This window comes from Morchella sextelata, assembly GCF_020137385.1.
Source record: "Morchella sextelata strain SCLS chromosome Unknown scls_13, whole genome shotgun sequence".
NCBI classification, from domain to species: domain Eukaryota; kingdom Fungi; phylum Ascomycota; class Pezizomycetes; order Pezizales; family Morchellaceae; genus Morchella; species Morchella sextelata.
In genome coordinates this window covers 451,010-473,365 of record NW_025408628.1, presented here as the reverse complement: position 1 = coordinate 473,365, position 22,356 = coordinate 451,010, and the positions used below count along the sequence as shown (strand labels likewise).

The following is a 22,356-nucleotide window of genomic DNA, read 5'->3' as shown; positions in this document are numbered from 1 at the left end:
CGGGGGTGGATGGGGGGTCATCTCATACTTAGGGCGAATATGAAATTTCTTTACACTATGGTTGAGAATTCGTGTTCTTGTGAGCGTGAGCGTGAGAGTGGTCGCATGACATTTTATGTGGACGGAAGGGATGGACCGAAGGGACGAAAGGGATCGAAGGGATGAGTGAAGGGACAGAAATGAATGGATGGGATGGGGATTGCAGGGGTTATAGAGTCTGGGGTAGTGATGGGGAAAGGATTGTGGAGCTCGTGATGGGTAACGTTTATAATGGTAATGAAAGATCTGTTTTGATCGAAGATGGGTTAGGGGCGAGTGAGTGCGAGTGATGGATCATGATGGAGTAGGATTTGTCCTGCCTACATGTACATACATGTAGGCATACCTAAAGCAACGACAACCTTTAAGATACCACTGCAATACTGTACTACAAGTGCAATAAAACCAGAGATTAAACAGACACCGGAGGATACCAGCATACGGAAAAAAAGGCCGTGGAATTGCGCAACCTAGCACATGGCAGTGCTAGGTGAATGTTTGAGTTCGGCATGGGAAATAAGCTCAACTCATTTAAGGGAACAACTGGACTGATCTCGTGAGTAGCACATGTTGTTTCGTGATACACGTTTTGTTTCGAGCTTTGATGTAGGACTGAACACCACAGACGACAAACACACGTTGCATTATCACGAGCCTTTATTTGCTCCATTCATTTCATAATTTCGTCAGCTTATTAAAAGACAAAATCCTTAACCGTGACGCCGTTAAACCTATAACATGTACCCGCTTGCTATGCATATGTTACCATTATTGATGCCTGCATCACCCACGGCCATAATTCATTGTCATCCTCATCTGTCTCTCCTACACACCACATCTTTATTAGCTCATCTCCATACTAACACCTTTACACGGACAATCCATACCTTGTGCCCTGCTTGTAACTCTAACCTCTCGATAGTATGCGCCAGCCGCTCCTTCTTACTCTTCAACATTTTCAATCTCTCCGCATTGGCATTATTCCCAGCTCTGCTCCCCGGCCTTCCAACTGCGCCCCTACTCACATGCGGCTTCTGTTGAAGCCGCCCCTCCTGCAGCTCTGACTTTGATATCAATGCCTTCTCGCGGCGCTCCATTTTGGCTAGATGCTGCTCAACGCGGCGGAGGAGGTGCTCTACTTCGGGGCCGATTTCAGAGGCAAGCGCAGTTTGCGCGGCGTATAGGGTGGGCTCAGAGATTAGTTCGAAGTGCTAGTACGGTCAGTATATGTGCGAGCTTATTACGAGAGGTGGGAACTTACTCTTGTACATTGGAGGACTTTCTTCATCCGTGGGAAGTCGCGGACGCCAGAGTCGAGGATTGAAATTGAGGAATCGAGAAGACGTTGGGAGTTTTGAAGAGAGGCGACGCAACCCTGGAGGGAAGCAATAGTGCTGTTTAGTGGTGGGTTAGACATTATTTTTGGATAGTTAGCGCGGTAGAGGTCGTTGATATCGATAGACTTGTTTATATCGCTTGGGTTGTACAAGAGCCTCACACCTCATCACCCGGACCGCTCGCTTGGCAGCATAATGCAGAAGATGTAAAGAGTGCCATAAATCACAGATAATGCTACCCCTGAAAGCCCTTATTTAGACTAGATTGAATTGATTTAATTGCTAATTTCCATTTGTGAGACATTTTGTTCATTTCGTAATTTTTGCCCACCCGGAAATCCGAACCCCAACCCGAGTTTCAACGTCTATTTCGCAAAAGTCGGAACAACTTCACCACATCCCATCATCCGCGATACGTCGAAAACCACCCCTCAACTCAATTACCCCACAAAACACTTCACGAACAATGTCTCTCATGACCAAGCTCTTTGGCCGAAAATGGCCCACTCCCGTCGGTTAGTACTCAGCCTTGTTCGTGAGATGCTGATAGAAGGCTTGCGCTAACCCCACGTTGTACGGAATCATAGCTCAGCCGATGTGGCCCTTCTTCGTTGCCGGTACGTTTACTTCTCGGGACCCGAGGGATACATGATATGATGGGATTGTTGTTTTTGGATTGATGGGATGGGAACTGTTCGATTGATGGAGTCCGGTAACTGACGGAGGGTTGTGAATAGGCGGTGTCATCTTCTACGGAATCAACAGCTTCGCCAACCTTGTCGCGAACAGTATGTTCCCTTTCCACAATTCCTACACAGATCCTCGTTTTTTCCTGTTTGTGGCTCTCCCTGCCTTGTGCGGGGCTAGCCTATCGTTGTCCCTCTGGTTATCATCGCATACACCCGGATTACCCTGCTCTGTTGTCGAGTTTTCTGTCTATTGGTTTTTTTTTTGCTAACTCGGTGGACTTATTATAGCTGAGGATTTCAAGAACGACCCTCGCAACAGGAACGCGAAGCCCGTAGCTCACTAGATTTCGCTTGGTGGATAAAAAGGTCGAAAACTGTTTTTTTATGCGTACATACTCGAAAGATAGAGGGAGAGTTTTGCATGGATAAGTGCAAGCGCGGGCTGATGTTTATCAAAAAAGAATGTGATATCTTGTGCTGTGAAATAAACCATATACCGTGATCCATTACTGGGATCACCAGTTCCCTTTCTTTCTGTTCGGGCCGATTTTTAGGTGCCTTTTTTGATATCACATCGATCAGCTGCGGGCGTAATAATTCGGCGCGAGATTACTGACGTAGGTACAATGTTATTAATACCCACTGCCCACCCTTCCTCAGCCGGGTCGGGTCAGCCCTACCGAGTGGTAATGAGGTGAGGGAAATCGGACTCGCGAGTATGGCCACAGTGTCGTTCTACTGGTACCAGCGAAAGCTCTGGATGCAGCGATGAGCTGCTCTGCTGCGGCACTTCGATTCCAGTTTTTCTTCTTATTGTGTGGCAAATATAATATCGAGTAACAATAAATGCTCAAGTGAGACTACCACACAGATTATTGTGTGGCATTCTACATGGAGATACCAAATTACCAACACGGTCAAAGATTCTTGAGGAAGAGCAAAGAGTCCGGGACACAAATTAGTCACAGCCACCGCCAACCACAACAGAATGCCAAGTAATCCCGCGGTTCAAGTCGCTTACCCTGCTAGCTGCTTGCAGCGGCCTTTCTCTCAGTCACACTGGCACAGCCAACCCATCCATTTACCTTACCTTGGTCTTAGTCCTTCCGTTGCCCTCGCTAGTATTTAAATCTCCTAACCCCTCGTCCACCTCAAACCTCTTCTTCTTCTTCTTTCACCAAGATCACCGACCCAGCTTCACACACCAGCAACTCCGTTCCAGACTATCATCGCCTTCTCCGCCTAAGGAATATCTCCAACACTTCCGCATACAACACCCCCCTCGCAGTTTGTTTATGTCCATCGAAAATCTCAAGGTTAATGGTAGGTCTTCATTATCGCCTCTCTCTCCTTAATCAGTCTTCGCAGCAGATCTTCTCCCCTATCAGCACTACAGACGGGAACCTAGCTCTCTGCTGTGTGCTTCTAGACTGGGAGAATGTCCTGCAGCTGAAGGGAGGCTGATGAACACGGTCGCTAGATGACCATGACCTTTTACTTACGGTATTTTTATAGATCCTTTCGCCGACGACGTTGGTGATACCCAGCCAAAGAATTACGTCCATATTCGTATCCAACGTAAGTTACTCAATGATATCCATCTCCTAAGACATCGCATCATTCATCTTGAGTATGTGCTGACCTGGCCTTTTCTCTACAGAGCGCAACGGTCGTAAGACGTTGACGACTGTCCAGGGGTTATCTAAGGATTACAGCCCGAAAGCTCTTCTCAAGGCTTTCAAGAAGGAATACGGTTGGTCCCACATCTCCCTCTGCGTTGTACTCCGATCCCGATAGGGGAAATCCCTCATTAAGCACTTTTTGTGTCACCCTTGCCCCTTACCTTCTTACTCTGCCTTATCGATCTCGATTACGATAACGAATATGAGCGCTGACGTTGCACAATTATCACAGCCTGCAATGGCACCATCATTCAGGATAAAGACATGGGGGAGGTGATCCAGCTCCAGGGAGATCACCGTACTAAGGTGATGGATTTTCTCACCGACAAGGATAAAGACAAGATGGGCAAATACGCTTTGGCCAAGGAAAACATTAAAGTAAGTTTCTTCTTTTCATGCTATCGCTATCACCAGCATTTATCTAATCTTTTATCTAGATCCACGGATTTTAAGCCTTGCGTCTCCGGCCTGTCCCTCTCCACCACTTTTTGGTACATTTAGGAGAAGGAGACTGTCCGGTAAAAAGATGCTCATCAGTAGATGGGGTTTGTCCGAAGGTTAAATAGTTGCGTAGGAAAAAAAAGCAAACATACCTATAACTCAAACAGGCGTTTTTTCTTTCAGACCTAGCTGTTTAGCTATATCTCTTCATGCTTACAGCGAGGTTGTGAATGTATTTTGCTTTGTTTTTGTGTACTAGTATTTTAGTTGCTTTTACTCTGCCATTAAAAGGGCCGTATGACGGCCATATTCTTCCAAATTAATGTTTGAAAGAAACTATTTTGTCCCTAGTTCAAGAGCTTCCTTAATGAGGTCCAGAAACATAGCCGGGATCGATCAAATAAGGCGGGGTACATGAGAGCTACAAAGGTTACTACAGTAGTGGGGTAAAATTGACGAGGAATGGTGGTTCATCAGCATTAGGATAATATGGGGGTAGTAGGGGGTATGACGTAGAGATGGACCAGTGACAATTTGCTTATTTCTCGCTTCCGTTCAGATGACCTTCTGGCGCCGTGGGTGACGGTTGAAACCAGGGCAAATCGAGATAGCTACACAGGCAGTTTGGTACCGTTTTTATCCACCTACTCTACACACTAACACCTATGTAGAGCATGCCTACATCATGCACCGCCACTGCCATGAGAGCATTTCACAGTTAAAAGGCGCATGCATGGCGCAGGAAAGTAAAGTACTCTAGTAATCATATTAATAGACACCACAGCCCATACCCCCAGCAATACCCCCCCGATATCTTATCTCCTCAATCAATAGACAAACGATAGTATATTCTGCACAACGTTTTGAAACATCCAGGGGGTGGATCGGGGGGAAACCTCGGTTTAGGGCACCGGGTAATGCTGTTGAGGACAGATCACAAGTCGGTCAGGGGGATGATCTCGTCCAGGGGTGATACCGATGTGGAGTCCGAGTCTCTTTTTTTTGCTTTGTTCTTTGCTTTGTTCGGATCCGTTGGGATCTTGGTATGTAGTTACCGCTGGTGGTTTTGTAAGCGCTGGAAATCTCGGCGAGGCCAGAGCATGGGGGTGTCAGGTATTGTGGTGGTAATGATATTGGCTAACGATGCTTACTTACTTGGGGTATCTGGTACACTCGAAGCTTTATCATTGACTAAAATTCAACAGTCAGGTCAGATATCAAACTACCCGGGATCTGGGGGTTGAGGTTCGCAGAGAGGAATCTCCCTAGACCCGGACTCCATCCCAGACCAGAACAATAACCTCGAGACCAAATCATTGGCCATTCAATAAAACAGCCTCTACTTCTCCCGTAGGGCCTTTCCAAGGACCGGTATAACTCTATGCCAAAACAAACACTTTGAAAGTGCGCGCAAAACTGCCTCAAAGCTTATCCAAAGAGGCTGTGAAATTATGGAGCATTAAAAAAGAACCATCCCCTATGACTCCCCATCAATACGAGTAAGTCGTTATATAGATGTCGTCCCATTTTAGATTAGAGAGCATTCATGCTGTATCAGCGGCTCGGCGCATAGTTATAAACGCACGCAATATTCATGTAAAGCTAAACCTTGGATACGGTGTGTCTCTGATCGACCAGGAAGATTGTTTATGCATATGCTTTATGCTTCCATCCGTAGGGAGCCTGCGTGACTCTGGGTAGCACTGGGGATGGTATTTTTGTTGATGTGTTTTGCCCTGGAGAAGCGTTGATGGTCCGGGACAACATGCATCACGGCAGATCACTCGCACTACAAAATATTTCTGAAACAAGTTTGACTTATTCACAATAATCAAGTTATATACTTCACCATCTCCCGGATACGATTAATTATCTTGATGGAATGTTGAAAGTACTCGCATAGTATGTTGCAAACGAGTAAAGAAAAAAGAAAGAAAAGAAGAAAATAGCAAATAAGAAAACATAATGGAAAACCTAAACCCCATCAATATGAGAAAAACTCCGAAATACTGTAAGTTTACGCCATAAAAGATTTGGTTTCGCCCATCTGAATATAGAAACGAAGCAAATAAAAAAGGGAAAGGGAAAAAGACACTATCAGCTACCTAGTCCCATCCTTCATTCTTCTCAATTTCAAATATCAAGCACGCCTATTCAGCTGATCGAGATCAAAACCAATATCCATAGATAACAATGATCCCAAAAAATAAATCAAGAGAAAGGTAAAATCAGAAACCATTTAGAACTCCAGCTATTCTCAACGGAAAAGAAATCTACGACCATTTTTATGATCGACGAAATACCCCCAAAGATAAAAGATAACAAATCAAGTTAAGGATTCATCAGGCTCCCATGGAACCTTTGTTCTTAACTCTGCCTCCTCTGCAGCGTGCCATACTTCCCGTTCAGCCTCTTCCTCACGTCTCACCGCCCTCTCATGTTCTCGTTCCCTATCTAAAGCTCCACTAGCAGTCCTCAGCGATCTGCTACGTCTGGGGAGACCTGGAGAATTTATAGATACCGATGCAGACTCAGAATCTTTGGACGAAGAAGAAGGAAACATGAGATGGGACTCAATGCTGCCGTTATGTGTCGTGTTTTTGCGCATGTAATCACTGTCTTCGCCATCCACAGTTTGAGAAGGCGAAGGCGGTTCTGAGTCTGGTGCTGCCACAACCAGTAATTGATCAGTTCCACCGTTGAATGGAGATAGGTCTCGTGGTGGAATTGGCGGAGCTGGTGTTGCGCGGGTCTTATTCCTAGAGGGGAGTAATGGTGGTGGAAGTGATTTCCGCTTTGGAACGTTGATCGGCGGTGTTTTCTTCGCCACTGGTGGAGGAATTGTGACAGGTGGCAGATTTCGCGAAGCTGATTGTTTGTTAGGGGCTTCAACCGATGGCGATGATGATTCGCCTTGTGTATTTCGCGTTTTGTACCAATTTCTCACGGCTGCGGTTGCGGAAGCTACTGCCACAAAAGATGGCTTTTCTTGGAGCGCCTTAGGGAAGATAGTGTTCGCCAAATTTGAGGTTGAATCGGAGGTATTCGGGCCAGGAGGCGAATTTGTTGCGGTTAAACTCCTAGCAGAGCTTTCGGAAATGCTACGAGCTGGGCTGGGTGTTCCTTTAATGCCTCGTGCCCTAGAAACAACCTCGTCTGTTCGGTCTTCGTAAGAGGACGAATAACTACTTTTGTCTGAAGCTTGGTCAATTGAAACATCAGGTGTTAAAATGTCCACGTTGAACTTGGGCCCAGTGGGGGAAGCCGGATTTGTTTGAGACGGAGAGTGGGGACTCGAAGATGACCTCGACCTACTCATAGACATTACTGCCGAAGTAACACCTTTATCTGCGACATCTGTCTTACCGCGGACAGCTGTGACGTTGACCGCATCCGTAATCACACTGGGCGAGGGAGGTGATATTGTTGTTAAAGTCTGCGCTCTTTGAGATTTTGTTTTCCGCTCGCCGTGAGTTGATTTCAAGGAAGGTGACCTTGTAATGCCTCGAGGACTATCAGGTGGTTCGCTCAGACCAATTATCGATGCAGATTTTTGTTTATCCAGAATTGTTGCTGTTTGTGCGATTATTGGCATGCTCATGGTTCGTTCATTTACCTGTCTCAGAGAGTTTTCTGTAAGATCTTCTGGGACCTCTTCCTCAAGAGCATCATCTTTATCGACGTCGTCCACAACTCCTTTCTCGGCTCCTGTTTCGCTCTCAGTAGGATTTCCATTACTGAGCGCCTCCTCCCAGATTCCGCCCCTGAACAATTGGTTTATGGTATCTGTGAATGGGGTGTCGTCGTAGTGCGGAAGTACAAGAGTTTCAGCTATTACTTCCCGCACTCGACTCTCAATTATACGGAGGATAGGGTTCCAAATTATTTGTCGTGAGCCTACAATTGGCTCAATATCAAGCTCCATCTTGGGCATTGTCTCGAAAGCCATCCATATCCTGTTACTCGGAGGAGGCTTAATTTTAATGATTGCGTGTCCTTCAAGCCTTTTTAAGACGACGCTAAGTACCAAGTTCACCTCCCTGGGTCTAAAGCGACCAGGCAACTGCAATGTAGCTTTGGCGGCAACCTCCTGAAGCAGACCGGGGAAATCTCAATTAGTCTCTGCCGTCGGCTTTTATATTCAAGATTTGTAACATACCAATCGAAAGTTACCGGTATAATTGACGTCAGCCTCCGCGGAAAAATCACCATCTGCGTTAAACTCTTTTAATCGAGGATTTGTTATGTATGGAACACCCTCGCCAACATGGACCTTCTGTAAAACGATGTCGGAAAGAAAATTGGGTTTATTAACTCTGGCAATCTTTTTTGTTATTCTCGTTCGTATCATTTTTTCGACATCGGGGGTCTTGTATATGGCCAAGAAGAGGCGTCCAAATAGCCCATTGACCCAGTTCATCCGTAAATGTTCTTCTGAAGAGTGTAGACGCTGCAATAGATTTATGATGTGATCCTGCTCGAAGCGTTGCGGCGTCGGTGATATTGTGGCAGGATCATTGTAGGATTTCTCCTGGTTCTTGAGAAGTGCAAAATAAAAGTCCTCCTTTAAGGAACAATGTTCGGAGAACAAGAAGAATGGCATAGCAACAGTATTGGTATCAAGCGCTGGATCAACGGCACTATTCTTTCTGGACAGACAGATGGCGTTTCGGCGGATGTAAAGCTCTCCCTCTGGGATCGGTTCACCTCCGCCATAGATGCTGACCTTGTATAAGCTCAAGGAGATGACAAGGCGAACTTCGGTCTGATCAGAGTCGTCATATAGCATAAGATGCCCGTGTCTGCAAGAACCGGGAGCTGTGAGCGTCATATTTAGGCGTAAGAAACCAATGCACGGACGCACCTCAAAACCACGTAGAATTCATTCCTGGCCCTTCGAACCTTCTTATCTACCCCGTTTGGATCTGCGGTTGCGGTACTTGCTCGCCTGTCGAAGAATCTGCTGTACATAGATTGAACTACACTAGGCGAATCGTTTACGGGAATGCTCTTTCCGGCCGGAGATGTCCGCTCTGGTGGTTTTCCATTTACACCCCCAGGGACGAACTCTCTCGTAACGGCAAAGTAACCTGCAGCAACATCGGCGGAGGCGGTAGACCTTCTGGACAGCTTTTCGTCATCTATCTTTAGTGTTTTATCTTCATCTCCTTCCCGGATCAGGTCAGAGATAGGCTCCTCGAGAAGGACATGTGGAAAGGTGAAATGGGCATAAAGTATGATGAGACCGAGTAATAAAGGCAAAAAAGATATCCCTCCAATCAGGTAAACAACGAGAAACGATAGAAAGCCCATGACCAGAGCTGGCTGGGGACAAGGAGCATAGAGATCTCAACCACAGAACTATGGTAGAGAAAGATGTGCAAGTTGGAAACGATGCGAGAGAAGGACACTTGGGTAAGAATTCTTGGGAGGGGGGCTGATAATGTTGTTGTGATGACTATATGTATACAGATGTAGTGTTACTAGTACTGCAGGTGCCGTAAGTAGCCTCAGAGGCGGGTGCGGCAGTACATAGAACAAGACACAAGTCAGGTTGAGTCTGGGGTTGGGTTGGGGGAGCTGGAGTCACGTCACGCGTTAAGCCACTGTGCTGTTTACAATCACATTCCCTGCTTAGGTCCGGTGCTTGACTCTGGGGAAAAGCCATCCTAGTCCTAGAACGCTGGTCCCGTGCGCCACACGCTCTCGGCAACTCAACAACCATCCCCAAATTTACCTCTCTATCTCAAGCACCCCCCGTCATCCATGTGTGTTTCTATTTGGGGCACGGGATACCTATCCATGAATCTCTCTGCGTCGGTAAGTGCATGTAAGTAGCATCAGCTACATCTTGAAGTGAGAGATCCCCCATCTGAATCGTGTAAGGTGATGCATTCGTGGTTGAGGCTCTTTGGACCTGTATGTACTTTTTTTTTACGCATACCCTATCACGCTCTCGGTTGCCACATTGGAGAAAGACAAATTTGCGTGACATGACTGAAAAGTAGGTACTGTAATTCACTGAACCCCTAACCACGCAGAACATCCCACGACTCAGCGCACCAGTTGATCGGCCAGTTAATATCCTGCCTTCCTGCTCGGTGACAGTCTGCAGACCTTGCGGGTCCATTTTTCTCGTTGGTCCATCCATCCCAACGATTTTCAATTTGGCCTTTAAATCTCATCCCTTTGTCCTACCGCGCAAAGCCTTACTTCTGGTACTAGAGTAGACAGTGCAGTGCCACGGTCTCCTTTCTCCGGCCTGTGAGTGTTTTTTCTGTCTCTTCAGCACTTGGGGCGCGTTCCAGGATTTACTACTCTATCTGCTTTTTTACCCAAGTTCTGGTGAGTGACCCAGCTGCAGTACCGGTTAGCTCCCGCACACGCTCTTTGCCATCACGTCGGCCATCCATCTATCTGTCCACACACACACAGCCATACACGCACACACGCACACATCAAATCCATCAGGCAGTCTAGCCATCCATATCCATACATACAAACATCTCATCCATTCAGGCGCTGCAGACGCTCATCCCCCAATCCACAGCCACCCCAGAATCTCTTCATTAGCTTATTTTTTTTTACCCACTACAACCAACGTTGCAACCCAAACCCATCATATCGTGTGTGCACAACCCCCTACCCTACCTACATTACTCCCTGGAGTCTTAGAGAGCAGGAGAAAGACCCTTTCCCTTTCCCCCTTTGCTCGGGCTATCTCTCTAGCCACTATCTGCCCCCCGCTGCTTCTGTACCTCTCATTAGCGTCTCTCTTAACGCGGGAACAGTGTTCCTTCTGTTTTGTTTGCTGCTGCTTCTGCAAGTCTCGAGTCTTACTTGCTATTGCCCCTTTTGCCGTGCCTCTGTCACCCCGTTCACGGCCCCCTTTCATCTATCTCTTCATTCATACCTGGCCCATATATTTCTTCTCCACCTCCAAGTTCCAACGCTGGAGCCTCCCCCGGTCTGACGTAACAACACTATTGCAAAAGTGCCCACAAGCGCCAGATACCCATAGAATAATAACCCGTGTTTACTACATCTCGCTCTCGGCTTTCAGGTTCCAACACCTACATCGCCACAGTTAATCAGCCGCTTGTCATCAGTCAGTGCAAGAACAAAAAAAAATAATCTTCTCTTATACTACTTCTCTTCCTCCCCCCCCCCCCACCTCCATCTTTCATTCTTTTCACTTCCCCCTCCTGCCAACCATCCCACCTCCCCCCCCCTTGCCCGCCTTCCGTCTTCTGTGCGGGCCCCCGTAGCAGCATATGACAGCCGTGGCGCAACCACCGAATTTCCATTCCGGCCCTAGGTCATGGAATGGTGGGCAGAATAATCTCAACTCTATGACTGCCGACGAAGTAGCGCGAATCTTTATCAAGGGCTCCCAACGCACGTCTGGCGCATCTTCAGTATCATCATCTGCATCGTCATCCTCGGTTGCCTCAGACGGATCGAACGGGGTGTGGGGAAATTCACTCAACGGAAAGAAAAAGGGAACAGGTCGTGGAGGAGTGAGGGTTGCTTCTAACGGAGGCTGGCCGGCGAAACCTGACATCATGAGGGCACCTGGAGGCGCTAACGGCCATTCCGGCTCATCCGTGTCTAGCTTGCCGATAAATTCGATGCACCAGGCAATGCCTATACTTCCATCGCAACATCTGATGAGTAACGGTACCCAGGTGAATGGAGGCCAACAGCCGCAAAACAATTCATATTTGATGCTACAGCCCCTCAACGGGACTTTTGATCGAAAATACATCCCACTACCTTATTATCCAGAAACTTTACGAATAGGCAGGCAAACCAACGCCAAGACTGTCCCTACACAAAGCAACGGCTTTTTTGACTCGAAGGTTCTGTCGAGGCAACATGCTGAGGTATGGGCGGAAAAGGTGAATGGTCGGGTGTGGATACGTGACATCAAGTCGTCGAACGGGACTTTTGTCAACGGGCAAAGACTTTCGCAGGAAAACCGCGACAGCGAGCCCCACGAACTCCGGGAAAATGACGTATTGGAGCTAGGGATTGATATTGTGGGGGAGGACAACAAAACAATCATTCACCATAAAGTGGCCGCAAAGGTGGAGCATGCAGGAATGCAGTCGTCGGGTGCTGGAAGCTTTGAGGTAAACTTTGGGGACCTTGACTCCATGGGTGGTGGCTCTTTAATGAACTCTCAAATGAATCACGTGTCTCTACAGAATAACAGTCTCCGAGGCCGATCGGGTTCCCAAGGCTCGCGGAGCTCAGCAATGAGCGTTAGCGGAGGCATGAATCACCGACAGGTTCCAATGATGATTGCACCAGTCACTATGGAAATGGTCGTCAAAAAGCTGAATGTGAGTCATATCGAAATTTCGCGCTAGTTAAAACGCGATACTGATTCATATGTTGTAGTACGAGATTCAAGTAGCGAAACAGCAATCGCAAAGCCTTCAGCGAACCACAGAGATTTATGATGCTCTCTTAACAACGCCAAAATCTGCCGAAGAGTCTCAAAATCAGGTCGACTCTAAGATTGGAACTGAGGAGTTGCCAATAGCATATAATTCAACGTCTGCCCTACCGCCCCCTCCACAACTAACTAGTTGGGAGTTACCACGGACATCTTCAGCCCCAAGTATTGGTTTCCTACCACCGCTCAAATTGAAGTCCGAGAAAACACTAAAAACAGAGACAACAAGCTCCCCTCCACAACTTCTCACTCTTGTAGATGCTTTGGAGAAAGCCCGTAAAGAACTCGAACTGAAGACAGCGCTCGTCAAAGATCTAGAAGATGCGTTAAGAAGAGAAAAAAGTGCACGCGAGGACGCGGAGGACCGCGCCTCACAGCTCGAAACAAGAGCCTTGTCTGGGATTTCCCGTGACAGGGTACTTGGAGAGTTTGAGGCGGAGAAAGTTTTGGCAGATGAAAAGGGTGATATAGATGATACAGAGACTCTCTGCGGCGATGATGATAAATCCCTCGACGGACAGCCGGATATGCCAATGAACGTCATTCAATCAAATGACGACACCTTGGAGGTCAAGCTCGATCCATCTGCTCTGGCAGCAGCTGAAGCGGCGAACAGACTCCAGAGGCGCGTCGAGGAGATGATGCTAGAACTTCAGTCTGCAAAGGCAGAAATCGAGGCATATAAACGTCGGACGGAATCTGCAGAGGAGGAGAGCCGAACAACACGAAAGACTCTCGCTGAAATGGTGGAGAGCATTAAAAAAGAGGAAGAAGCCCGAAAGTCACGCAAGCGACAGTCTGGAAGCCAGACAGATCCAACAGCTATGCGAAATTCTGGTATCCAAGCAAATACCGACGGTGTCAGTGAAGACGCCATGGATTCCGTATCAAACGGGACAGTAAAACAGAAAGACATTGGAAAGCTTCCAAATGGCACTAGAATGTCTTCTGAAGATTTGGCAAGAACATCCTTAGTTCTTTCGAAACGAAATGCGGCGCCCTATGTCAGTATCTTTGGAGTCATGTTACTTGGCGTAGGGTTGATGGCTGTCATGAACTCCTGGCAAAAGGGAGAGCGTTAGATGTGCCGGAGACATTATTTTGGTCATTATTCCTTTTTTTTACTCTTCTTTTTTTGCTATCAATCAGGGTGTTTCTATCTGTTCTCGTGTTCGATATAAATATATACATATAAAAGTTCGGGAGGGGTCGGGGGCGCTGGATCGTGGGTGGGGGGATTATTAGGAAAGGCATATGGGTTTTTTGTTCTTGCTTGGCCTCTGGGCTACTATTCATTTTCACTTCCTATCATTCGCACCATTTCTTTTGTTTCTGTACCACCTTTCAACAGCACCATTCCGCCCTCATTTCATTTCTTATGTATCTTTTTTTTCCTACCCCCCGGTTTTATACTTTTTTCTGTTTGTCTAGGTTCTTTATCTATTGCGACGATTAGCTAGGGCGTTCTCACTGATCTTTATATCCTGTGCTACGTACGTGTGTTGTCTTGTCAATGTAATTGCTATCATTTTTTTTTCTCTCTGGCATAGGTCCGCACGGGGTTTTCTCTCTTTCTTTGGGGCGAGCAGGTTTTTTTGGGTCGGGATGTGATACATGTTGAGTTGATTGATTGACTGACGTTGGGCTACTTAACTAACTACTGGTAGATTGGTTGTGGGTTGTGTTGCGTTTGTGCTGTTCTTTTTGCGTATTTGGTTGTTTTTGTCTTTTGGACTCTTTTTTCTCTTCTCTATCCACTTTTCTTATATATGGGGTTGTTTCGCCTTTTTCCCCCCCTCTTTTGCTGCGTGATATCGATATCTACTTAGTAACTATATTTCTTCATCTTCTCTTCTAGTCTATTTGTGCCTTTACTCTACATACTACTATTACAAAAACTAAAGTCCCCATTTTAAAAGCGTATGTGTTTGCACCAGTGCCGTCCCATTAATATTTACATCTAACATGGTATATCTGTACAGCACCAAGACTGTATACAAGAAGAGGGATTAAATCGGAGTGAAATCCGTGATTTTGCTACCGGCCAAACTCTGGATCGTCCGTCCCTCAATCCACTCAAACAACCTCCACTCGTTCAAGCTCTCAATCTGCTCACAGCCCAGCTTCTCCCTCATTATCTCCGCAAAAATGGCCGCCACCTGACCAGCCCCCACCCCCCTCACCCCCTCCTTTTCCAACGACGTCGTCCCCTTCCCCTCCAACCCACACGGCACAATGAGATCAAACCACCGCAGGTCCGTCGTGACATTCAGCGCCACGCCATAGCTCGTCACATTCCGCCGCATGTGCACGCCCACGGCCCCGATCTTGCTCTCCCCGCCGCGCACCCACACACCCGTATTCTCGGTCTTGACCGTGGCCACCCCGTAGTGCGCACACGTCTCAATCATGGCGTCCTCCAGCAGCGCAACATAGCACCGCGGCGTCAACTTGTGCTGGACTAGGTCGATCACTACATACCCCGTCATCTGTCCCGGCCCGTGGAACGTCGTCTGCCCGCCGCGCAGCGTCTCGTACACCTTTGCGCCCGTGCCCAGCAGGCGCTCGCGCTCGGCGATGGCGAGTGCGCGGCGGTCGCGCCGGCCGAGAGTGAACACGGGCTCGAACTCCATGGTGAGGAGCGTGGGTGGGGGGAAGGGCTGGTCGGCGGCGGCGGGCCGCACGCTGCGCCGCGGGAGGGCGAAGAAGGATTTGGCGGCTTGGAGGTCGGTGGTGAGTTTGGCTTGGAGGGCGGAGGTCTTGAGGAAGGGGACGCCTCTGCGGGAGAATTGGACGTGGCGGAGGGTGGCGAGGGAGGGGATGGTGCGCGCGAGTTTTTGGCTCATGGTTGGTCGTGGGGTAGGTTTCTTTTTTTGGAGTCTAGATGGGAGGCATTGGGTTGAGGGTTAAGAATGGTGGAGAGGTGAATGATTGAATGGGCAGGTGAAGGTTGGGGTGCAAAGATTAGATTAGATTGGAGTAGATAGTTGCCATGGAGACCAGCTTCTTAGAGCGGCATTAATTAACTACTGCGACTACCACATAGAGAGCGTAAATATCTAATTTATGGCCGAGATACTTATGAGTATTTCGATTCTTTAGACGCAGTATTAGCAATTGGTAGTGAATTAATTAATAGACGCCAAGATTGGTGGTTAGCTAAGTGCAATAAATGCCGGGTCTTGGCCGGGGTTAGGGTTGAAGGCAAAGTTAGAAGATGTATATTCTGCTAGCACCACAGACCGGAGCTAGGATTCGATATGAGTACATATTACAGTAGTAGTAGCAGTACTAATAGCAGCATTAGTATTAACAGTAGCAACTATAATAGAAGATTCCAATATCATGAACGTTTATAAATAACACTATACACGGCAACGTAGAAAGAGAACACATCCTCTGATATAGCGGTGATATATATGACGCGGTAAAATACATGTGATAATCCTGGATTAAATCAGGCTCTTCTGTAACTTTAGTGGGTTCATCTATATAGCTAGAGAGAGCGTAAGGTCCACCTTACACTTAATTAAAGTTAGAGAGTTAAGTTAGTAGAGCAACAAGACGAAAGTGCAGGTGTAGCAGTCCATAAACAATATCTTGTTTCCTCCTCGGAGGGTAGTAGATTGTTTATATCTGTACCAAATTAAATAGGATCATAGGGAGTCACTCATACTCAAGCATCAATCGATCAAGTCCAGTCACAACACATCACTCATCACTCTCACCACAAAACAATGGATACACAAAGTACGTAGTAAAAAGTCAACCCGGACCACAGGGCATCTGTTTTTCGCTGGGTCTTCCATTGCGCAGCTGGCCATAAATAAAATATTCTCCGAGTAACATCCAGATCCACAGATCCAATTATCCACCCCAATATGCCAGCCGACCAAAAATCAAACCACTGCGTACACACCAACCCAACCCAACCCGACCCAGGACAACCAAACCGAAGATGAAAAACTCTCTCCCCAACCCTACACTATTTTCCCCCCGCCGCCCACGCCAACCACACCGGCAGCCCCGAATCATACCCCTGCCTCCTCAACCTCGCCGACTTCGGCTCCCTCGTCCTCCCCCTCTCCGGGGAGCGCAGCGGGATCTCTGGTGTGGTGTAATATGCATGGGCAGCATGAGCTGTGGTTTGTGTGGAGCGGGGGATAAAGCGGGCAAGGCGGGGTGGAAGGCGGCGCTGGGCAAAGTCTTTGAGCGAGGTGATGAGGCGGCGACGGAGGGAGACGTGCGCGGGTGCGTGGGCGTGCGGGTAGGAGGGTGGAAAGGGGGTGTGCAAGGGGGCGGAGATGTACATGGTGTTATTGGGGAGAGGGATTTGGAAAGTGGGCGAGAGGGTATTTTCTAGGCAGTATTGGTTAGGGAGTATTTGGATGGTGGGTGGTATTTATTGGTGGAGAGAAATTAGGCCGTGCGTCGTATTTGTACTCCGAGGCCTGGCCGAAGCGAATGCACTGAGTATATAAGGCGAGAGGTATGTAGTGATATATAAACTTTAAGGCTATGAAAGGGGACAGGATTCGCGGGGTGTTTCGGCCTCGACACATATTGTGGCTGTTGAACAAAGGAATCAATCTCGAGAAGGGGCTAGGTGGCTGGCTGGAGCGAACTAACGGCGATGATACAGGAGAGGCGTATCGCTATTGTTTGTTTGTTTGGTCGTCAGCTGATATGGATATCTAGGCGTTGCAATTGTGGTGGATGATACGTGCCTCTATCTAGCTCTAGATCTAGTTGGCAAATACGGTGGGAGTACTGAAGAGAGCACGGAGAAGCAATCCGGGGTGTCGGGAATACAAGTAATCTGTCTCAGTGTGTATGTGTGTTCCAGCCGGGAACGCCTAAGAAAACTCGTAGTACTTTGTTGTGGCCATTGGCGTCATGGGTGCTGATCCGGCCGAGTGATAGGCTGTGATAGTAGGTTCGTACTAACTTAGCGTTCGCGGGATAGGATGGGACGGGACAGCGCTAATACTCTTATTATGATTATTATAAGGACAATTAGCTAAATTGAATAGTAAAGATGCGTACTGTTGATTGTTGCTGTTAAAATCCTTTGGGTTCTGAGGAGGCCGCGTTATCCACTTTCCACCAAGTAATAGCTTGGACCGCAGCTGGACTCTCGTAGTCCTGCCATACACGAGCCTTGGTTATACGACAAAAATCGGTACCAAGGACGTTGATATCGTGAAAGTGAGGTGCGCTGGGGGCGAGTGGATTTCCTTAGGATATCTACCGATCATAACGCTAGTCTCCAAGTCACCATCGTCAATACCAGAGGTTTTGCCGGCCTAGACTCGTTAGAATCCACAAGTACGGCCGTCATTTATGCACTTACCTGGTGTGAAAGATACGTCCATGGGCACCCACTATCCGAGATGAAGAAAACCCAGCGGGAATCCTGTCCATAAGTAACAACGAGCAGAAATACTGATCTCTTGTTCATTCTGTGGATGTAGCCATCACCCAACCGAACCACTTGTTTGGCATCACCTCACTCACCTTCGAAAGGTATCCAATCTCCAACTCCTCTGCAATCGTAGCCTCCCAATATTTTATGAGAGATATCCGTGAGAAAGGCATAGTAGGCATTCGGATAAATGCCATTCCCCGGATTGATGTCATGAATATCAACAAACTGGCCACACTCTACGGCCTCGTGCTGACGTTAACGTTTACAGTTGAGAAACTTCCGTGGATCGAGCTCTGAAGAGAAGCGTCGAGCGATTATCGCAGGTCAGGGGCCCGGAGTACGGTAGTGCCATGCTCTAGATGTAGCGCGATGTTGAAAGGCGAAGGGGCTTGGGAAAAGCATTATATATCTCCTGAAGTCTGAACATGTTCGTTGGGTACGGAGGATGGCCATGGGCATTGCCCCGAATGTCGAAGACAGAAGGGTCGGCTGTGAAATCGTACAAAGTTGCCTATATGTATCTAAGTTTAGTTCGCTCTAAATCAATGCTTATTGAGCGAGTCAAATACATCACCGAGCCTGGGAGATTTTTCCGGTATGTCATAGTCTTTGGTAGTCACTCCTTGGCATATATACCTGGGTATATAATACCTCTCTATTGCACTGTGGTCAATCAAAAAGTGTACTTGACTACACGCACCTAGTGAAGCGAATAAGGAGGGCTCACAAGCTGCGGCAGCAGCTTGTGATCCCGACTTACTCGCGAATTGAATATATACTATGAATGTTAGGCAGGCTTATTGTAGAAACCGGAATTTTGATAATAGATCGAATAAATTCCTCCCAAATAAGTAGAATTTGGAGTCAGATCCCTCTGCGCAAAGTGCCTATCAGATGTACTCAAAGAAGAGCAAAAACATTCGGGGCCGAGCCGGCCTGCTGGCATCCAGTGAGGGGGATGCCCTGACCTCATACATATCCAGTCTAGTATTTTGTGGTTGCTGTGCCAAGGCCCCGTTATACACTCACACATACAAATATGAGACCTCCTCGACATTGGCCAGCGCGGGGAGACTAGATCTCCCACGTGCGTGCAGTCAAACTAACTAATTAACCCTGCATCCGCAGAGCCTCGGGAAGATCGATCCTGCATATCAACCAAAGCTGCACCGACCGACCGACTGACTCACCGACACACATCCATCCCCGCACCATGACGACCCCGCCACCACCACCCCCACCCCCGCCGCCGCCGGCAACCTACGAGCCCGCCACGGGCGAGAACCACACAAACTTCCTCACCTGGTCGCGCGCACAGGGAATCACATTCCACAAGATCACACCCGCCCGCTTCCAGCACGCCGGTCTCGGCATCGCCTCCACCGCACCAATCGCCGGCCCTGGCCCACGGCGCCCGATCCCAGGTAGGCGCAACGAGGGGCCAGAGACGATCGCATTCACACCCACAGCTTCGCTGCTGACGCGGGAGAATCTTGTTCAGTTTGCGCCGAGCCTGAAGGGGCGGGCGAGGCCGCTGCTGAAGGAGCTGGGGACGCATGCGTGCTTTGCGGCTGCGATTGCGGGCGAGAGGGGCAATGGGAAGAATGGGTGGGCGCCGTGGATGAGGGTGTGGCCGGGGTTGGAGGAGTTTAGGGAGGGGGTGCCGCTGCTATGGAAGGAGGAGGAGCAGGAGTTGTTGCCGCCGAGTGCGATTTGTGAGTGTGTCATTGATTCTGGAGTGTGGACGTAGGACTGGAGTAGTTGTCTGATATGTGGGGGTTGTAGCAATACTGGATGCGCAGAAGAAAAAGTTTGGGGGGGATTTCGAGAAGGTCAAGAAGTTGGGCTTTGAGTTTACTCGCGACGAGTACATCTACGCTTGGCTCGTTGGTATGTCATTTCATCACAGCCCATCACTCGGTCTCTAATATCCAACATCTAGTAAACACCAGAAGCCTATTCTACAAGCCAGACACCCCCGAATATAAAGAACTCACGCGCGAGCACTGTATGGCTCTCTGCCCGTTCATCGACTACTTCAACCACTCTGACGACGGCGTAAGCCCTCCCTTCCTCCCTCTCCATTCTTATCCCGCGTACATACCCCTCTAACAACCATATAGTGCAAAGTAGAGCTCTCCCCCCGCGGCTACACCGTCACCCCCTCCGCCGGCTCCATCCCCGCCGACACCCAACTCTTCGTCACCTACGGCTGCCACTCCAACGACTTCCTCCTCTGCGAATACGGCTTTCTGCTGCCCACGCCGTCCAACAAATGGGACGAGGTCAGCATCGACTCGTTCCTCCTTCCCGCGCTCAACGCTTCGCAGCGCAGCGTTCTCGAGGCAGAGGGGTTCCTGGGTGGATACGTGTTTGACCGTAATACGTTCTGCTTCCGCACGCAGGCGGCGGTCAGGATGATGCTGATTAAGGACCCGGAGCACCCGAGGAGTAGGGCGAGGGTGGAGAGGTGGAGGAGGTTTTTGGTGGGGGAGGAGGATGGCGAGAGGGAGAGGGAGGAGGTGGAGAGGTGGTTGGTGGGAGTGTTGAGGAAGTTGAGGGGAAGGGGACGGGTGGCATGGGGGATGGTGGAGGATGTGGCGGGGGAGGGGGTGGCGAGGCTGGTGAAGGAGAGGTGGGAGCAGGTGTTAGCGATGGTGGAGAGCGTGGGCGCTGAGATTGGAGTGGAGGATTGGGAGGAGGAGGAGGAGAAGTAGGGGAGAGATTAAGGGGTGTATAGAGTGTATGTGGTGCTCTTTGCGGTGCTCTTTGTAGTGTTAGTAATTGTAATTAGACTATAAAACTACTCTCATCTCATTGCGTTAAAATGCAAAACATAATCACTGATCTCCGACTTGTCCACATTCTCTGTACTAGTACGTGTATATGTGTACATGTATAGCTAACAAAAGAATTTGTGATTCGATTGGTGTCTAATTAATTATAACCCTCACCAAATCCTATACGCACCTCGATATTATCGCTAACCACACTTCAATTTAGTTAGCTGATATCATTGATATGTAGTCTGGCCTATGGATTTGAAGTCCATGCATACATTGTACAGGAACTAGCTCAACAAGCTAACCCAACCGGGTGACATGATATGGTGATCAACATATATAAAGGTATTTATGCATGATTAACCACTGGATATCAAAGCCAAGCGTTGCATGTGCCACTACTGAAACTTCGTCGTATACTGGAAAAGCTAATGTATCAATTCCTTTTTCTACTGTATGCGTGGCTTTTCGAGTGACCGTGAAAGACCAGATATACGCATCATCTACTATACTTGTCGATATAACACTTTCCTCTAACTTACGAACCTAGATTGTTGTCAACATTTCATTTAGTTTGGACATGGCTCCAAACTATCTATATCTTTGTCTTGAAGCCATTTTTTATTCTCTAAACCGTACCTATAAAGAGGGAACCTTCTCTCCCTCTTCTTTTCTAATTATCAGTTCGTACGATACACTTTATGTTATCGGTTCTCTACTTGCTTGGAACCAACCAACGTTAACCAGCGAGCTAGATCTCGAGTCTACAAACCACGCGACTAAGCCCATCACGCCTCGGTTTTACTTACAGCCACTCTGCAAAAGTGTTCGTGATTCCGATTTCGGAGTGAGACATTTCTCCATAGGTAACCGTGGCGGACCATCAAAAAAAAACCCCAAGAGAAGACTTTCCCGGTGATCAATGGCGCCAGGAATCAATGAAGAATAAGATCAATGACCTATCTTTTTTTATATATAGTCACGAACTATATTATATATTTTTCGTTGTTTTGAACTTCAACTTTAATAACATCAACATTACGGGTGCGCCACACTGCGCACTGACATTAAAACTAAATCACGAACACTTTTGCTGAGTGGCTGTACAAAGACTGCCGCCCCACTACCCCCCACTACCCCCATCATAGATACAACGAGTGACATCTCGTGCCCGATCAGTACTTTAAGAAGTCTCTCCCTTTCTTCAACCCCCCACACGGACATCAACAGAAACACCCATATCACACCAAGTAACCAACCACCTAGCGGCCAAGCAGGCCACCAGAAACCAGAAACCAAATAACAAACCAAAGTTTCCCCATCCCCATACTGACATAACTAGCTAGCACAATTAATGAATTATCAATCAATCAATCATGGCAAGCTAGCACCCGGGTAATCAACCACGCGCACGCGCATCACCACCCATGACTCGACTCCACCACGGTACTGAGTGACCGCCTATGATCGATCCTGCATGTCCGTTCCCATAA

General features: G+C 48.1%; 8 protein-coding genes across 8 annotated transcripts; 3 read left to right on the top strand and 5 right to left on the bottom strand.

Moving 5' to 3' along the window:
* Nucleotides 1-822: 822 nt before the first annotated feature.
* On the bottom strand, nucleotides 823-1,456 carry H6S33_002497 (uncharacterized protein; the record flags this gene model as incomplete). The annotated part of the gene is made up of 3 exons (XM_044833840.1): nucleotides 823-864; nucleotides 927-1,250; nucleotides 1,301-1,456. The coding sequence occupies 3 exons, from the start codon at nucleotides 1,454-1,456 to the stop codon at nucleotides 823-825; spliced, it is 522 nt and encodes a 173-aa protein (XP_044692658.1).
* Nucleotides 1,457-3,360: 1,904 nt separating this feature from the next.
* H6S33_002496 (uncharacterized protein) lies at nucleotides 3,361-4,199 on the top strand (the record flags this gene model as incomplete). The annotated part of the gene is made up of 5 exons (XM_044833839.1): nucleotides 3,361-3,388; nucleotides 3,581-3,643; nucleotides 3,726-3,818; nucleotides 3,980-4,125; nucleotides 4,185-4,199. 5 exons carry the CDS (start codon nucleotides 3,361-3,363, stop codon nucleotides 4,197-4,199), a joined length of 345 nt encoding a protein of 114 aa, XP_044692657.1.
* Nucleotides 4,200-6,514: 2,315 nt separating this feature from the next.
* On the bottom strand, nucleotides 6,515-10,318 carry H6S33_002495 (uncharacterized protein; the record flags this gene model as incomplete). The annotated part of the gene is made up of 4 exons (XM_044833838.1): nucleotides 6,515-8,278; nucleotides 8,348-8,990; nucleotides 9,053-9,356; nucleotides 10,252-10,318. 4 exons carry the CDS (start codon nucleotides 10,316-10,318, stop codon nucleotides 6,515-6,517), a joined length of 2,778 nt encoding a protein of 925 aa, XP_044692656.1.
* Nucleotides 10,319-11,462: 1,144 nt separating this feature from the next.
* H6S33_002494 (uncharacterized protein) lies at nucleotides 11,463-13,734 on the top strand (the record flags this gene model as incomplete). Its single annotated transcript, XM_044833837.1, has 2 exons — nucleotides 11,463-12,536; nucleotides 12,595-13,734. The coding sequence occupies 2 exons, from the start codon at nucleotides 11,463-11,465 to the stop codon at nucleotides 13,732-13,734; spliced, it is 2,214 nt and encodes a 737-aa protein (XP_044692655.1).
* A 927-nt stretch (nucleotides 13,735-14,661) lies between these two features.
* Nucleotides 14,662-15,498, bottom strand: H6S33_002493 (uncharacterized protein; the record flags this gene model as incomplete). The annotated part of the gene is made up of 1 exon (XM_044833836.1): nucleotides 14,662-15,498. The coding sequence occupies one exon, from the start codon at nucleotides 15,496-15,498 to the stop codon at nucleotides 14,662-14,664; it is 837 nt and encodes a 278-aa protein (XP_044692654.1).
* A 1,139-nt stretch (nucleotides 15,499-16,637) lies between these two features.
* Nucleotides 16,638-16,964, bottom strand: H6S33_002492 (uncharacterized protein; the record flags this gene model as incomplete). The annotated part of the gene is made up of 1 exon (XM_044833835.1): nucleotides 16,638-16,964. The coding sequence occupies one exon, from the start codon at nucleotides 16,962-16,964 to the stop codon at nucleotides 16,638-16,640; it is 327 nt and encodes a 108-aa protein (XP_044692653.1).
* A 107-nt stretch (nucleotides 16,965-17,071) lies between these two features.
* Nucleotides 17,072-19,137, bottom strand: H6S33_002491 (uncharacterized protein; the record flags this gene model as incomplete). The annotated part of the gene is made up of 13 exons (XM_044833834.1): nucleotides 17,072-17,221; nucleotides 17,282-17,307; nucleotides 17,380-17,397; nucleotides 17,601-17,643; nucleotides 17,699-17,710; nucleotides 17,839-17,958; nucleotides 18,006-18,114; nucleotides 18,170-18,196; nucleotides 18,521-18,591; nucleotides 18,650-18,659; nucleotides 18,732-18,743; nucleotides 18,808-18,835; nucleotides 19,116-19,137. 13 exons carry the CDS (start codon nucleotides 19,135-19,137, stop codon nucleotides 17,072-17,074), a joined length of 648 nt encoding a protein of 215 aa, XP_044692652.1.
* Nucleotides 19,138-19,293: 156 nt separating this feature from the next.
* Nucleotides 19,294-20,797, top strand: H6S33_002490 (uncharacterized protein; the record flags this gene model as incomplete). Its single annotated transcript, XM_044833833.1, has 4 exons — nucleotides 19,294-19,795; nucleotides 19,866-19,970; nucleotides 20,023-20,138; nucleotides 20,204-20,797. The coding sequence occupies 4 exons, from the start codon at nucleotides 19,294-19,296 to the stop codon at nucleotides 20,795-20,797; spliced, it is 1,317 nt and encodes a 438-aa protein (XP_044692651.1).
* Nucleotides 20,798-22,356: the final 1,559 nt, after the last annotated feature.